The sequence below is a fragment of the Coenobita brevimanus genome, chromosome 101, assembly GCF_032717465.1.
Source record: "Coenobita brevimanus isolate Jiangsu-jjx chromosome 101, ASM3271746v2, whole genome shotgun sequence".
Classification (NCBI taxonomy): domain Eukaryota; kingdom Metazoa; phylum Arthropoda; class Malacostraca; order Decapoda; family Coenobitidae; genus Coenobita; species Coenobita brevimanus.
In genome coordinates, this window is record NC_137054.1 from 6,509,272 (window position 1) to 6,526,428 (window position 17,157).

A 17,157-nucleotide genomic window follows, 5' to 3' on the forward strand; every position below is an offset into this window, starting at 1 on the left:
TACATAATTAGGCTGAAACTGCATGTTTGTTCTGTTATCAAAGGGAAGATTTCCTTGGTGCTGACTACCAGTATAATATTGTCCATTTTCATACTGGTGGCGGGTTTGTACCTGAGCCTGAGGGGCAAAGGGATACATATTGTTCTGGTACGGAGGAAACTGTACACTCCTGGGGAATGGTTGCATGTAAAGGTTTTGTTGTATGGGGAACATGGGAAGTTGTGACGTGGTATAATTCTGTGAAGGTGGCACTGGGTATCCATCATTGTACTGGCTGACATTCTGCCCAGGGTACCTCTCTCGACTTCCCTCAGCCATTATCAGTTTCTGTGGAAGAAAATAAATAAATAAAAATAAAATGTCATGTTTCCTCTTAACAAATCCTCATAATGAGGTTGGTCAAGGTACAGCTGACATTTTCTGTGGACTGGGGACCAAACCCGGTGCCAAAGTCAGTTACTGTCAGTACTTCTGAACGGTTGCCGAAAACTACCGTGGGAAATGAAATCTAAGGTGTGTAATGAGATTGATAATGTGAGAATCTCAGCTTGGATTTGACTACAGTATATGTATTTTTGGTTAAGTTTCCTGCCTAAGAGTGAGGACAGTATAGCTAGTTACCATGTTTGTAGTCACACTTCACTTGTCGTAGAACCTCCCTGGATTGATGGTAACCATCTAGTATTCCACAAGTTAAGATGTTTGTGTTGTACTCTGATATACCAGTATATATTACAGTATCTACAAAATTACACTCAATCATCGAGTAACATGGACAACAGGGACTGGACAAGGACTGTGAATATAGTGGTTGGTGGTGACGACCATCATCCACTCACTTGGTGTAGTGCTGCCTACTAGTTCCTTCACATTTATCATTCTTTTTCTGTCTGCCGTCCTCTCTTCCTATTTCTCCCATCTTTCCTGTCAATTTTTATTACTAGTTTTTTCTTTTCATGTGGCTTAACATTGAGTGACAAGCCTAATGGCTTCCTGTGTGCCAGGAAACCATTTACAATGCTGGGTAGTAACCAAATACCCAACCCATACATGTTCCCTATGAGTCAACATGTGAGTACGTGGACGGGTAGTGTCCCTTCCATAAAACAACTAACTCAAAGACAAACAGCCACCTCTTTCTGGCTACACACAGATAACTGAATTTTAGGGTTATGAAACTAAATCCTCATCATAAAATTTTCATCTTAAATTAATGGGAATTCTCTTGCAGTTTGTCCCTGAATTTTAAAACTTGCTTGAATTGAGGGAATAATTTTCCTCTGCTGCCCCCATTTCCGTCAGGTATTTCAGTGTGCTCTACGACATTATATCCCCAAATTAGACGGAGTCTTCTCTATGGCATTTCCATCACAAGTAAGTTTTTCTGCTGGTTTAAATTTGTGTTGGTTAATGACACTGTGGGATGGTTTGGGAGACAAAGGCCCCCCCCCCCTCATTAGAACTAGGTTAGGTTTGGTTATGATATGTTAGTTAAATTAGGGCAGGACAGGTTTGGTTCAGATAGGTTTTTAACTTTCTGATCTATTTGAATTTCATCCCGAATCTGACTTCTGGCAATGCATTTCGATCGATACTGTTGATTTTATTCTGCGACTTCACTGCTGTAGGGGTGAGTCAGTTGCAACAAAATTCTCAAAATCGATGTTGTGGTAGGTGGTGGCGACCATCATCCACTCACTTGATGTAGTGCTGCCTACTCCTTCCTTAGCCTTTATTCTTTTTCTGTGCCTGTCCTCTCTTCCTATTTCTCCCATCTTTCCTGTCACTTCTTATTGCTTTTCTTTCCTTTACAGGTGGCTTTACATTGAGTGACAAGCCAAATGGTTTCCTGTAAGCCAAGAAACCATTTACAACGCTGGGTGGTACCCATATAACCAAACCATACGTGCTCCCTACATGTTAACAAGTGGGTTGGTGGAGGGTTAGTGCCCCTCCCCCTAAAACAGCTAACTCAAAGTCAAATGGCCACCCCTTACGGAATTATGGCGTCTGGCGGTAGGTAGGATCAAAATGCATTGAAAAACGTTTTTTTTGACAATAAACATAGGACAAGGGATAATTCCGAACTGAGTTACTGAGAGGCAGCATAAAAATGAAGAAACTTTCTTGCCCATGAACGTCATGGACTGAATCTAAACTAATACCGTCATTTCACAGGTGAGGAATACTTTTCACTAAAATTCTGTCACATTCAAATCACAAACAGTAATGCCTTGCATAAAAACACATGGTGAAACTGCTTATCATTACGAGGTCCACCATCAACCCCAGCTGGTGGTCAGGTAACTTATGCTTCTTACACACATATGAACATTTGCATCATACCAAGTGGGCGTGAGATGACAGCTGGCATGGACTTCGGGACTCATCTGTTGATTTTCCACAACCTTCGGAGATTCATCGGCAAGAACTGAGATGTATAACCTGGATCCCTTCGCCGTGAAAGTGCTGATGTGTTTACTCGTGAGTTCAATTAAAAGCTGCCACTACTGACATTCCATATATTACTGCTTTTATACCAATATTTTTGACTGAATTTTTTACTGCATCCATATTACAATATGTTTTGATGGAGAGTACACATTAAGTTTCAACGAGGCAATGAATGCGACCTTAAAATGATGACTGACTCCAAACCATTAAAACTATTTACAAAAGTATCTTTATTTTAAGTAAGATTTTAATTTATTTTTTCAAATAATTTGATGTAGAACATGATAAATTTTCTAGTCATATTCAAATTCAAGCACTAATGTTTACGTTTGGCCAATGGCGACCGGATTAGGGGAGCGTTTATCGTCTTAAGTAAAAGCAAATCGTCGCTAGGATGTCGGTGGTTATAGAGACCACAGTGGGGGATTTAACAGTCGATTTGTTCACCGACTGTAGACCAAAAAGTAAGTGGAATTTCTTTTATTTTTGAAGGTAAACATGCATATTAGAAACGTCAGTGAATGTCATCATGACTGTGATATGCCCTTACTATTTTTATAATCTTCATTGTCAGATTTATCGGTAAGCTACGTATTAACAGATTCTTTATCAGTACGGTAAGCCAGAATTACCGATAGGTGGTATTATTTTACAAGTTGCCAATACGCAGTTCAGGAATTTTAGCACCATTAACGTATAGCATGGTAGGTGGTGGCGACCATCATCCACTCACTTGATGTTGTGTTGCCTACTTCTTTCTTAGCCTTTATCATTCTTTTTTTGTGCCTCCCCTCCTCTCTTCCTATTTCTCCCTCTTTCCTGTCACTTCTTATTGCTTTTCTTCCCTTTACTAGTGGCTTTACATTAAGTGACAAGTCAAATGGTTTCCTGTAAGCCAAGAAATCATTTACATTGCTGGGTGGTAACCATATAACCAAACCATATGTGTTCCCTACATGTCAACAAGTGGGTTGGTGGAGGGTTAGTGCCCCTCTCCGTAAAACAAATAACTCGAAGTCAAATGGCCACCCCTTATGGGATTATGGCATCTTGCAATAGGTAGATAGATAGATATTCCCTAAGGATCATAATGAACCACCATAACACCATTCGGAAATTGATATTTTCAGAGATAATGAATTTAAATTAAAACTCCAAAAAATACATACCTTGGATCTTCACTCGGCCAGTCTGTGTTAAAAATGCGTGCGTTCGTACGTGTGTTTCTCTTCCTTTCAACTGCACATGCGTCTTGTAGGTCTGTCTCACCCACTCAAAGGCCTACTTTAGGTCACATAATGGAATTCTACCAGTCATTTTGAACCGCAGTGTTTGATTCCTTGTGCATGGAAAATCCAAATCCTTCTCGGTATGTCCTTTGAAGAAGAAAGACTTGCTGTGTGCTCCGGGTGTGATATTGATTATTTACGGGTGATTAAGCGTTTCCACTCGGAACCTGAGGAGGCTATTGAGTTTCTTAGAAGACGCGGTGTATTACCTTCGGAAGTTTATTGCCCAGACTGTCAGGAACTATGTAAATTTAGAAAAGACAGACATCCGTGGTACTGTGGTCGGTACAAAAAGTACGCAAAAACCAAGAAACGGGTACAGTGTAGTTTTTGTGTTTCTGACCCTCGTCCTGGACAATCGTATCACTACAGTAGGGTAAGCCCCCTAGGATAGGTTAGGTATGTAGGGTTAGGTTTAGTGGATTTGGTGAGGTTACGTTACGTCTGTTTGGTTAGGTTTCGTCTTCCGTTAAGGTAACCGGTGGTGCAGTATATTTTTCTGGTGGTTTTTGATGCGATTTGAGTTGTTTTTTACTTCATTTTTCAGGAAAATGCTTGATTTCACCTACTTGTCCAATCAAGTTCATGATTGGAAAAGAGGGGAAATGAGGCATTTCTGGCAAAAATGAAGGTCAGAAACATTCAAATCGCATAAAAAAACTGCCAGAAAAATATATTGCACTACCTGGGGGGTGTATTGGCAACTTGTAAAAATTTACTCAGTAGGTTACAGGGACAGCACAGTACCTGAGCACTTCCGTCAGATGAGATAATAGAAGGGTTAAGGTATAGCGAAATGTCAGCATCACTAATTTCACCGCCCACCATACCAAGTTCAAATTTACCTAGTTCATATACATGGGAGGTTAACCCATAAAGCTCTGTGTACGTGATTGTTGTTTTCCGAGCCTGGTACGTGAAGTCCTACTGTATGTATCATGACTGTAATAAGGTTACATAAAACTGGAGACCTGTAACCCCACCTCTTTTATGATGTAAAATGGCACCTAGCCAATGGAAACTAAGAGATCTGGTGGTGGGAGGCATGATCTGGCCCCCTCCCCTGGTGTGGGGGCCCACCCCTCCAAGGCCATCTCTTCACCTCCCTCTGCCCCATTAGATCCTGCCCTTTGTGCCCCTTCCCACCTGAACTACCCCCTATACCCCTTCTAGACCATATTGGCTGTGTATGGCAGGCATATTCCCTCCCTTTCCCCCTCCTCCTGATGCCCCCCCACACTCCCACCACCTCCCTATTCCTTGGTTCTTGGTTCATGGTGTTGAAGTAGGGCTTTCACTTCTGAGGGTGTCAGAGGAGTCCTCCCAGTTACTCACAGAGAAGACTTGGTAACTAGAGGTGATCCAGTTGCCCAGACGTCCATAGGAATACATGCCAGTTGGAGTACTTGATGCCAGAGGGGAGGCCTCAGACTGTTGTGAGGAATTATCATGCATTCTTCAAAAGTCTTTGTCCATTGTGTCAGAATATTTCATGTAAGTGTGCATGGATACCTAGTTTATCAGCTGTACATGCATTAATATACAGTAATGTGTACAGTACAATACTGTACAATATAACCTATGTGTATAATCATTGTTGATATATCAAACTAATGTGTTCCTTTATATTTCAGCATGCATGAACTTTCTTAAGCTGTGTAAAATGAAGTACTACAACTTTAACTTGATCTTCAGTGTTGAACGCAACTTTATTGCTCAGACGGGTGACCCAACTGCCACTGGTAAAGGAGGTAAGTTATGGTACCTGCTAATACTGTACATGTTGCAGTTGCAAACTGCAGTTTAGTTGCTGCATGCTGGCACTGTTTAACTAGGTGATAAATGAGAACAAATTTTTAGTTATGATACCTTATAAGATCTATTTTTCCAGAATGGTATAGCTGTTTATAATTCATTAATATGGTATGCAGGTGTAGCTTCATGTTACAAAACAGTATTTTATTTGACCGGTGCTTTTAGAGTAGGAATACAGTAATTGTATTGTATTGTATTTTTTTGTAATGGTTCCAGCGTGGTTCCACACGACAGTCTTGGTCACATGATGGTGGCTTTCCTCGTGGCTTGATCTCTGGCAGCCTCCCTGTGCAGTTCTTTATCTCTTAGGTCACACTCTGTGACCTCATTCCATTTTTATTTATTTATTTATTTATTTATTTATTTTATTTTATTTTTTTTTGGCTGCCTCCTGCAGCCTTACCTCCCAACATTCACATTTCTCACCTTCTGCACCCATTTGTCATCCTCTATCCTCTCAACATTCCAAACCATCTCAGCCTACCCCTCCTCATGACAACACCAATAAATTCCAGTCCCATCTTTCCTCGCAACTCTTCATTAGCTACTTCTAATTCCTCATTCTTTGGTTCCTTTTCATTTATTTCATGCTTTATGTCCATTATTGGTGTGAATAGGGTCTTAAATAGGTTTAAATAGGTGCTGTGCATGTCTGGTAGGGAGTTATTTAGGTGGATTTTAAAGTTAGGCTGGGTTAGGGTCCTTCAGTACCAGTCCAGGAGCCAGGGACTTGTTGTAAGTACCCAGAATGTTTAATATTGTTTAAACTCACCTCTAAAACCTCATTCTCTGGTTCTTTTGCATTTATTTCAGTCTTTTATGTCCCTTATTGGTGTGATTTGGGTCTTAAATAGGTGCTATGCATGTCCAGTCGGGAGTTGTATAGGTGTTTTTCGAGTCAGGGTAGGTTAGGGTTCATAAGTACAAGTCCAGGAGGTTGGGGCCCACTTTCCGGATGGGACCACTTTCCGGACATGCTTTTGGCTCTATTACATTGGAAAGTGGAGGGATTACTGTATATATATATATATATATATATATACAGTATATATATATATATATATATATATATATATATATATATATATATATATATATTCATCCATCCATCACCCAATCCTACATTTCCCCATGAGGAGCGTAGGAGCCCGGGGCTAGGCAGTTGGTCCCGACATTTAAGATGAGAGTGACCAGCCTCACTCATCCCTGAGTGGCATTACATGAGCAATAAACCCCAACCATCTCTTGGATATAAACCTTCACCAGCTCAATCCGACTGGAGCGCAATAATTATCCACTAAACCACCAGGCGCCAAAATTTGGTTATATGGTTACCACCCAGCGTAGTAAATGGTTTCCTGGTGCACAGGAAACCATTTGGCCTGTCACTCATTGTAGAGTCACCCACAGGCTGAAGGACGAGGAAAGAATGAAGGAAAGAAAGACAGAAGAGAATGGAAGGAAAGAAGGATGGAGAGGAAAGAGCAGACACCCGAGAGCAGCACTACATCGAGTGAGTGGATGGTGAGCGCCCCCACCTACCGTACCACAATTATATATATATATATATATATATATATATATATATATATATATATATATATCATCCTACATTGCCCCATGAGAATATACTTATTTGTAGATAGTATATGGTGGGGTACCATCAATAGGGGTCAAATAAAAAGAAGTGCTAAATTGTTGCCAGGTTCACAAAATTTCATCTGTAACAGGAAAATTCCCATGATCACTATACTATTGCTAATTTATTACTGTATTATGATAAATCAAACATTGTTGTTTTTCACACAACCTGCAAGTAATATTTTGTCATGGATAAATATGGGTTCATTTGAATGAGGTGCTCAGAGTGCTAAATTGGCAGTCCTGTTACCATCAGCCTTGGAAGAAACAGTGAAGAGAGCAAAGTGTGGCCACAAGCTTGGCAAGTACCATACCTGCAGTTGTCACTCCTAGGCAGGCAACTCAACCACAGTTATAAAGAGCCAGAATTAAAGCTGAAATGTTATGGATGTTTTTACACATCTTAGATTTCTTCTCCAACAGTTTCCAGCAGCTGCTGGAAAGTAATAACAGATGTGGGCATTTTCTGCAGCTCCTGTTCCATAGAAAATATCACCTGTAGCTACCATGGCCAGTCTGAATGGTAGCTAAATATGAAGATTCCATAAGATTTGGTTTGGTTTTATATGATTTGATACTGGTACTGATACAGTATGTGTATCTTTACAGGTGAATGCATCTACAGCAAAATGTTTGGAGATAAAGCCAAGTTCTACGAAGGAGAGAAACTGCCCATCATGAAGCACACACAACTTGGCACTGTCTCCATGGTTTCTTGTGGAAGTCATCTGTAAGTTACTTCATATTTTTTAAAAACATGTTTGCTCATTTAATGACATTGTCTTATGCCAAAACATAAATTTACAGAGTGGAATGTAGCCCCTGATTTTTTACGGCCATTCATGGAACTCCTGAACTCCTCTGGTTACGTTAGGTATACATAGTATATTCAACAAAGATGTGTTTCATCTTTATCATGTCCTTCACAAATTATTGTAAACAGCAAGAGCCTCATTGCCCTGTTGGGCCACTCAACACTCATCCAAATTAAGGCCATCTCTGAACCATCCTTTACTTTGGAGCAAAGCTTTACGGCCCTTTTGGGCCACAGGGCCACAAAGCACCTGCCCAAATGAGAGCCATTTCTGAATGGCTACCACAGCCACCACCACCACAGATACCATCACCATCATCATCACAGCAACCGTCACCATTATTACATCTACCATACCACCTCCACCACCACCACTGTTATCATCCTCATCCTCATCATAGCTATCAACACCCCCACCACATCTACCACCATTTTATGCTAAATAAAATCTCATCAAAGCCTCAATAGTTAGCCCCTCCAAACCTCCCCATTCTGAACCTGTCAGGGTGATCCGATGGCACTTGGATAGGGCAAACTGGGATGGACTTAGAAATTATCTTGCTGACATTCCATGGCAGTCTTTCTTCTCTAGTGAGGCCAATTCTACCCAGTCCCACATTTATGACTTAATACTAGCTGGTATGGATTTATTCATACCAAGTCAATAGTTCACCAAAAGATCGAACTCTCCAAAATGGTTTGATAGCAGCTGTGCCAGAGCAACAGCCCAAAAGTCATTAGCATATAACTCTTACTTAAAATAAAAAACATCTGAATCACTCTTGCAATTTAAAATTGCTTGAAACCATACAAAAGCTGTAATAAATCTCTCTCAATCAAACTTTCTTCAAAATCAAGCATCAAAACTACTTAACAACCCTACTGACAATAGAACATTCTGGTAAACTCTTAATTCTTACAATAATAACTTTAGCAAGTCATCATCCATTCCCCCACTAAAATCATCAGATGGCAACATTACAAATGACCTACATGGGAAGGCAGATATCTTTGCCAGTACATTTGCCAGAAATTCTACCGTAGAGGAAGTCAGCCAGTACGTCCCAGTACTAGAACTTGACTGTCCCGAAATTGTTCCACTTAAAATTCAGACAAGATACGTAAAATCCATCCCAGACAATTTACCTACCAACAGAGCCCCAGGACCAGACAGAATTCCTCCAATCATTTTGAAAAACTGTTCCCCAGAATTTGCCTCTGTTGTAGCTATATTCAGACTATGCATACGTACTTCTTCATTCCCAAATTCATGGAAAGAAGCCAATATCCACCCATTTCCAAAGAAAGGAAGTTCCTCTGACCCCTCTGATTACAGACCAATAGCTGTCACATCTTCTCTTGGTAAAGTACTTGAAATTTTAATTAATAAGCACATAGTTAAACATCTTGAATGCAATAACTTAATTTGTGATAGACAATATGGTTTTTGCCATGAAAGATCCACCATTGACATACTCAGTCTCCTGACTCATGCTATCCATCAATCAATCGACCTACATGGAGAAACTCATGCAGTAGCTCATGATATTTCTAAAGCTTTTGACAGAGTATGGCACCATTCCCTGCTGTCCAAACTCCCTTGCTATGGACTAACATCTTTTGTTCCTCTGCTTTCCTCATATCACAGCAACAGTAAAATAAAAGTACATGATGTATATTCCAATTTCCACTCAGTTAACGCCGGCATGCCACAGGGATCAGTTCTGGCGCGAACCCTGTTCCCGGTTCATATTAATGATCTCTTATCTGTCACCCACAATCCCATCCATTCATATGCAGATGGCTCAGTACTTCATACTTCATTCACACTCAGACACTCATTTACGAAGTCCAATATCTCTAACTCTCGACTCAGTACAGCCATCTCCATAAATCAAAACTTATCTGTGATCAGTGAATGGGGACAAAACAACCTTGTCTAGTTTAGTATTAGTAAAATCAAATATATACAATTTACTGATAGACAGATATTGCCAGATTCGTATATTACGGTACCCTCAATGCTACTAATATTCCCATCTACAAAGTATTGAAATTCTCGGCATCTCACTTAACAGTGCCCTTAACTAGACATCTCATGTCAGATCACTTGCTAAAACCGCTTTAAAGAAACATGGATTATTGTACAGAGTCCGTAACTTCTTCACTGATGAGCAGTTAACTATAATTTATGAGAGTCATTTTGTGCTCTCAGCTTGAATTTTACTCACTCTTGTGGAGTGGATGTGGAGAGGTTGCATTAAAACAACTAGACAAAATTCAGAACAAAGCTGCTGGAGTTATTAATAACCCTGGTATTACAAATAAACTACCTGCCCTACAAGTAAGCAGGAATGTTGCCTCCCTTGCATTATTTTACATATATTTTTATGGCAATTGCTCAGATGAAGTTGCGTCAGTTGTGCCACCTCTCCATGCCTTCCCTCAAGCTACACGGGCATCAGGTAGCGCTTATGACTGAAATGTCACTCAGCCATATTCCAGAACTTCTGCTTGTTAGAATTCTTACATTCCCCGAACTGCATCTCTCTGGAACTCGCTTCCTCAGAGTTGTTTCCCTCCAAAATTCAACTTACAGCTGTTCAAGTCCAACTTTTACAGATATTTTATGAATGGAGGACACCAGTAATCGGTGTTTTTTTTTTTTTTTTTATGCATTTGTTTTTCCTTCCTCTGTTGTGGTTTTTAAAAAAAAAAAAAAAAAAAAAAATCCTCAATTATCTGCATAATGGTACAAGCAATTCTGGTATAAGTAGCATTCCCCCCCCCCTTATTGCTGCCAATAAAGTTGATTTGCCAGTTTCACCCAACTTTCAGCAGCATATATGCATAAAAAGTTGTTGTATTTTAGAACTCATCCCTTACTTATAATAAGGATTGCCCTAACTTTTTTTTTTTTTTTTTCCAGATTTGGATCACAGTTCTTCATAACTCTTGGTGAAAACCTTGATTCACTTGATGTGGAGCATTTGGTGTTTGGCCAGGTTGTGGAAGGACTGGAAGTTTTAAGCAGATTCAACCAGACACTGACAGATGAAAGGAATCGACCATATCAGGATATCCGTATCACCCACACTGTAATTCTTGATGACCCTTACCCTGATCCAAAAGAAGTTGTGTTTCCTGCTGAGTCCCCAAGACCTACTGTAGATATATTAGAGTCAGATTATATTGCAGCAGATGAAAGTGTTGATGACACTGAAGGCAAATCAATGACAGAAATACAAGAAGAAATTGCAGAAAGAGAAGCAAAGGCCAGGGCAACAATTCTGGAGATGGTTGGTGATATCCCAGACTCTGACATGGCCCCCCCAGAAAATGTCCTCTTTGTCTGCAAATTAAATCCAGTCACGACTTCAGATGATTTAGAAATTATTTTTAGCAGGTTTGGCAAGATTAAGTCTTGCGAGGTTATACGTGACAGGGTAACAAATAATTCTTTACAGTATGCATTCATTGAATTTGCTGAAACCAAATCATGTGAAGATGCATATTTTAAGATGGACAATGTCTTAATTGATGACCGAAGAATACACGTTGACTTCAGCCAGTCAGTATCCAAAATTAAATGGCGAGGGAAAGGACGAGGTGTTGAGTACTTTGATGACGCTGGACGGAAAGTTGATGGAAGAAAAGGTCATGCTTACAGTCCCATCCAAGACCCTGGAAGTGAACCCAGGCAGGGAAATAATCATGCACGTGATCAGTCCTCAGGGGCACACTCCAATCATTTGGATCAAAGACATATTCGGCAAGACAGTACACATCAAAGAGAAGATGTAATTCAGGTCAGGAGACATATGTCCAGTTACCATAGGGATCATGAGGAGGGAGTGCATGCCCAGGGGAGAGAGAGTGTGGAATGGAACCAGAAACACAGTGGACAGAAAGAAGGGAAAGATGAATTGCCTAATTTTAGTAAGAGAGAACTCAATGCAGAAAAATTGAATTTAACTAATGATGAGGAAAGGGAGAGGATGCTGAAGCACTTGAAAAAAGCTCTGAAGAAGAAAAAGAAAAAGAGTAAAAAGTACAGTAGTGATAGCAATACAGACAGTTCTGGAGAAGAGGGAAGAAAGAAGAGAAGCAAAAAGAAGAAGAAAAAGGTGATTGAAAGTGAGGATGATTCAGACTCAGATGAAGGTGATAGGAGAAAGAAAAAAAAGAAGAGGAAGAAGGTTAATCAGAGTGAGGATGATATAGAGTCAGATGAAGGAGAAAGCAGGAAGAAGAAGAAGAAGAAAAAAAGGAAGCTGAGTGAAAGTGAGGACAGTTCAGACTTTGATTCTGAGCCCAAGAGGAAGACTAAGAAGAGCAAGAAGAAGAAAAAGAAAAAGAAGAAGAAGAGGGAGACATCTACATCAAGCAGCTCAGATTATTGACCATTGTCTGCAGGTTAAGAGGTCATGTTTACTAAGGGACAAGGCACAATTTTATTCATTAAATTTCCATTCCCATTTGGCTCTTTAATTTGTTTCCTTATGGTGATGGTGGTTGTGATCCCAGGCTCAGATAAATGTGAACCCAGTGAGCTGCAAGCTGAAGTTTCCCTTCTCCTGCAGTCAACTATCTTCCTTTAAGGGTATAGGGAGGGAGTTGAAGGATGATGATGTAGCATGGTAGTCAGATGACCTACTTATATAATTACCACTGAATGTAGTTGTCCCTCTCCAGCACCCATATACTGTTAAAATACTATTATACTTGCCACTGACTTGCAAACTACTTTGATATGGATAGAAGAAATGTATGTGAGACATTTTTCTCAAGGTTTCTGCACAAAATTGATCTTCCAGCCCACAGAAAATCATCACAAGTATGATCATCCAGAAAAGCTGTGTTGATTCTGATCTGCCATGAATTGCATGAACATGAGTTAAATTGAAATGTCAGAATATGAACCATTTCTCTGGGGACAGTGCTAGTAGAGCCTTGGGTTTTAGGTAGTACAGTAGATGGTTAACTTCAGCACTGGAAGATATTACCATGGGTGAAATGTGGGTTCAAGTTTGGTAATCAGCTTCATAATCATCACTCTTAGGCAGGAAAATCAGCCACAGATAAATAGAATCATAACTGACAGTGGCACAGATTATTTATTCACCCACAACCCCCTATAGTTGCAGCATCTGCTAGGAAGTAACTAGTGGGATTGGGAACTTGATTTGGCTTCAGATTTATCAGGAACATCAGTTGTACCATGGTCAGTTTCAGGATGGGGAATCCATAAGAAAGAGTGTGATGTCATTTGAACTGATTGATTTTGTCGTAGGTGGGGGCACTCCCCATCCACTCACTCAATGTAGTGCTGCTTTGGGTGTCTACACTTTCTCTCTTCCTTTCTCTTCTGTCTTTCTTTCCTTTATTTTTTCCTCTTTCTGCCTGTGTGTGACTTTACACTCCCTCCTCTGTTTTTCTTTCCTTCTTTCTTTCCTCTTTCTTCTGCCTGTGGGTGACTCTACACTGAGTGACAACCAAATGGTTTCCTGTACACCAGGAAACCATATTTAGGTGGTAACTATACGACCAAATAATGGCACCTGGTGGTTCAGTGGGTAATTGAGGCGCTCCAATCGGATTGAGCCTGTATAGGTTTATATCCAAGAGGTAGTTGGGGTTTATTGCTCTCGTAATGCCATTTAGGGATGAGTAAGGCTGGTCATTCATCTTAAATGTCAGGACCAACTTGTGTAGCCCAGGGTTCCTTCACTCCTCATGGGGCAACACAGGATTGGATGATGGATGGATGGGTATGGAGGGTTAGGTGTTCAGGGATGAAGGTGGCAGTGGAGCTTTCATGAATGACTACCATGACCAACCCAAGTTCAGGAGCTCTTTAAGAAAAAGAATAATGGTCCCATCATGAGCCTGGGAGTGTGCTTACTACAGCCAGCACCCACCGTGCTTGCTGGGGAGGGAACATCCACTGTACTTCCCTCACCTGCCGTCCCAGGGACTAGTAGAACCGCGGCAGCACCCACCGTACGTGTTGGAGAGGGAACGTCCACCATACTTCCCTTGTCTGCAGTCCCACCGTGGGCAGGGCTGTGGCAACATCCACTGTACTTCCCTCATCTGTGACCCCTGTGGCTCTCTTCGAGGGTACCATCCCTTGCTTGCCTCACTCCTCCAGAGGCCGAGTGGGATGCCCCTCTCGTTACCACCACACCCCTAGGGGCGGAGCTTGCTCCCCAGTGGAGTTCCTGTTGGAGAGTGTCTGGAATGGTCCCATCATGAGCCTGGGAGTGCGCTCACTACAGCTGGCAACCTGATGTCACCAGCCACTGCTGGACTCCCCGAGGACGAGATGCCACAGGCAGCCCCTAACAGCCTCTCGAAGCCAGTGAGACCACAGCCCCCAGCCGCTGAGGGACGTACCTTGGACTCCAGGCCGGGACCTACCAACACCAACCAGCCAGCCATCCTTCACCTCCAAAGGCAGGTGCAGAGCAGCACACCTACTCACCCTATTCGGCCCCAATCCCGAGGGCCACCACACACATTGAAGGCCCCATCAGAGAGGACCCTCCCTTTGACGCCACCCCACAGCCCACACCAGACAATCCATCACACGACCAGGGACCTGCGCCTCTCTTGAGAGCGCATACCTGATGAGACACCTCCCACACCTGGGCAACACCTGCAACTACCTTGTCTCCTGTAGTCCAACTCCTGTTCTTATGTATGGATATTGTGTTTGTTTCTATGTCATTTGTACTGTGTCCTGCACTTGTATTGTTTGTAGTGATATACGTGTAAGATTGGCTAGCCTGCTTTTGAGCCCTGTTCCTTTGGTTGCATGCTCTAGACCTGGTCCTGAAAAGAACCCAAGTCAGTTACTCATACTCAGAGGGCAAGAAGTTGAACTCTGAGTACGCAGCATAACACTGGTGGCTAGCAGTGGTTCTAGATCCAATCAGAGAGCAACGAGAAACGAAAGGAAAAGTTAACAAAATGGCAGCCAAACCACACGTACAATTGCCAAAATTCGACCCTGAGCAGTGCGACAGAAACACATACATGTGCATGATCAAACCATTATTAGACATAGGATTCAAGCACGACAGGGCGAAAATTGCAGTAACCCTACCACATCTGGGAAAACCACTCTCCAGCATTGCTATGAAGATCTTCCCTGAGTTGACATGGGCACAGTTCAAACAGATCGTGACCCAAGCAGTCATGCCATCACTAGGGAAAGTCATTGTCTTTTTCCAGCTAGATGCTCTCACCTACGACGGTAACCTGGGTGACACCCTCATCCAGGCCAGGCAACTAGTCACCGTCTCTTACCCAGAGGCTAATGCAGCCACCCAGGGTCAACACACCTTCAATACCCTGCTGAGGATCCTCCCCAGCACCATCAGAGAACACTTCACGATCTTTGACCCAACTGGAGACGTTGACAGGGATGTTCAAATTGTCAGACACCTTCTCGCCATTTGCACCACCCCACAGTGCATTGACGCAGTGAGCAGACTTCTGACGAATGGGCCACAACCCTCAAAACCACGGACGCCCCCCCACCTGCACAGTTTCATCAACACCACTGAGTATGCCCAGGGAGTGCCCTACCAAAAGGCACCCCTCTCCTAAGGAAAATACCTGCCTGATCTCCAAAGACCTGTGGGAGTTTTCAGCATGCAATCACAGGTGCCCCATTCATGACATACAGGAACAACTCATAGATGCCTGACAGAAAACAACTATCCAAGGCCGCCAAACAGTCTTCTCCATCCAGTACCATAGACACCCCAAGCACATACCACACTCGAAGCTATTTTACAGCTACATCAGAAGCAAAACCAAAGTAAAAGATATAATACAATCCATTATGGACGAGGGAATCACCTACACACAAGAGAAAGATATTTGTGAAGTACTAAATGAGAATTTCCAATCAGTTTTTACAGAAGAAAAAAAATTTTTGAGAGGGATTATGTGGAACATGCATGCCCACACATACTACCAGATATACAAATATCAGAAAAAGCAATACAGGAGGAGTTAAGTAAATTAGACAGAGGAAAAGCAAATGGTCCCGATGAAATTTCATGTTGGGTATTACGAGAATGTGCAAAGGAATTAAGTAAACCATTAATTTTCAAGAAATCCTTGAGTCAAGGTAAACTACCTGATATTTGGAAGAAAGCAAATATTGTCCCCTTATTCAGACAAAATCCACTCAACTACCGACCAGTATCACTGACCAGTGTTGTAAGCAAGGTATTAGAAAAGCTTATAAGAAAAGCTTGGGTAAATCATCTAGAAGGACACAATATGATAACAGAAAGACAGTTTGGTTTCAGGAAAGGAAAATCATGTGTTACTAATCTGTTGAGCTACTATGACAGAGTAACAAACACAATACAGGAAAGAGAAGGATGGGTGGATAGTATCTATTAAGATTTGAAGAAAGCATTTGACACAGTACCACACCAAAGACTTTCATGGAAACTGTACCATCAAGGAGGAATTCGAGGCAAACTGTTTTGTTGGATGAAAGATTTTCTCATAAAAAGAGAAATGAGAACAGTACTAAGGGGAAACTACTCATCATGGAAAGAAGTGACTAGTGGAGTACCACAGGGCTCAGCGCTAGCACCAATCATATTTTTAGTGTATATAAATGATATAGACAGTAACACTGGAAATGAAAGCTATCTAAATATGTTTGCAGATGATGCAAAAATACAAAGGAGAATTACTAACACAGACTCTTGTAAAGAGCTACAAGAAGAATTAAATAAACTTCATGAATGGAGTAATACATGGCAAATGGAATTCAATGTGGACAAGTGTCATGTAATCAAGTTTGGTAAAAGTGGAAAAAGACCTGATTGGGATTATACGTTAGGAAATAAAACCCTACACACATCAGAAAGAGGGAAGGACCTATGTGTGATTATCAATAACAGACTATCTCCGGCTGACCACATCAGTGAGAAGGTACGGAACATGTATACACTGCTTGCAAATATGAGAATAGCATTCACATACATAAATGAAGACATGCTAAGAAGGATAATTCATCAGACCAACCTTGGAGTATGCATCAGTAGTCTGGAGTCCTCATAAAGAGAAGGAAGGAAATACCTGTACGAGATAGATATGGTAACTTGA

The 17,157-nt window shown here is 41.4% G+C and overlaps 1 protein-coding gene across 1 annotated transcript; it reads left to right on the forward strand.

The window, feature by feature from the left end:
• The first annotated feature begins 2,787 nt into the window (after positions 1 to 2,787).
• LOC145414956 (peptidyl-prolyl cis-trans isomerase sig-7) lies at positions 2,788 to 12,484 on the forward strand. Its single transcript, XM_080284366.1, has 4 exons — positions 2,788 to 2,918; positions 5,378 to 5,494; positions 7,809 to 7,929; positions 10,943 to 12,484. The coding sequence occupies exons 1-4, from the start codon at positions 2,849 to 2,851 to the stop codon at positions 12,414 to 12,416; spliced, it is 1,782 nt and encodes a 593-aa protein (XP_080140492.1). The 5' UTR covers positions 2,788 to 2,848; the 3' UTR covers positions 12,417 to 12,484.
• Positions 12,485 to 17,157: the final 4,673 nt, after the last annotated feature.

Coding starts and splice junctions, on each gene's coding strand:
- LOC145414956 (XM_080284366.1), top strand. CDS start 2,849: ATGTCGGTGGTTATAGAGACCACAGTGGGGGATTTAACAGTCGATTTG. Junction 2,919..5,377: donor CACCGACTGTAGACCAAAAA/GTAAGTGGAATT, acceptor TTTATATTTCAG/CATGCATGAACTTTCTTAAG. Junction 7,930..10,942: donor GTTTCTTGTGGAAGTCATCT/GTAAGTTACTTC, acceptor TTTTTTTTCCAG/ATTTGGATCACAGTTCTTCA.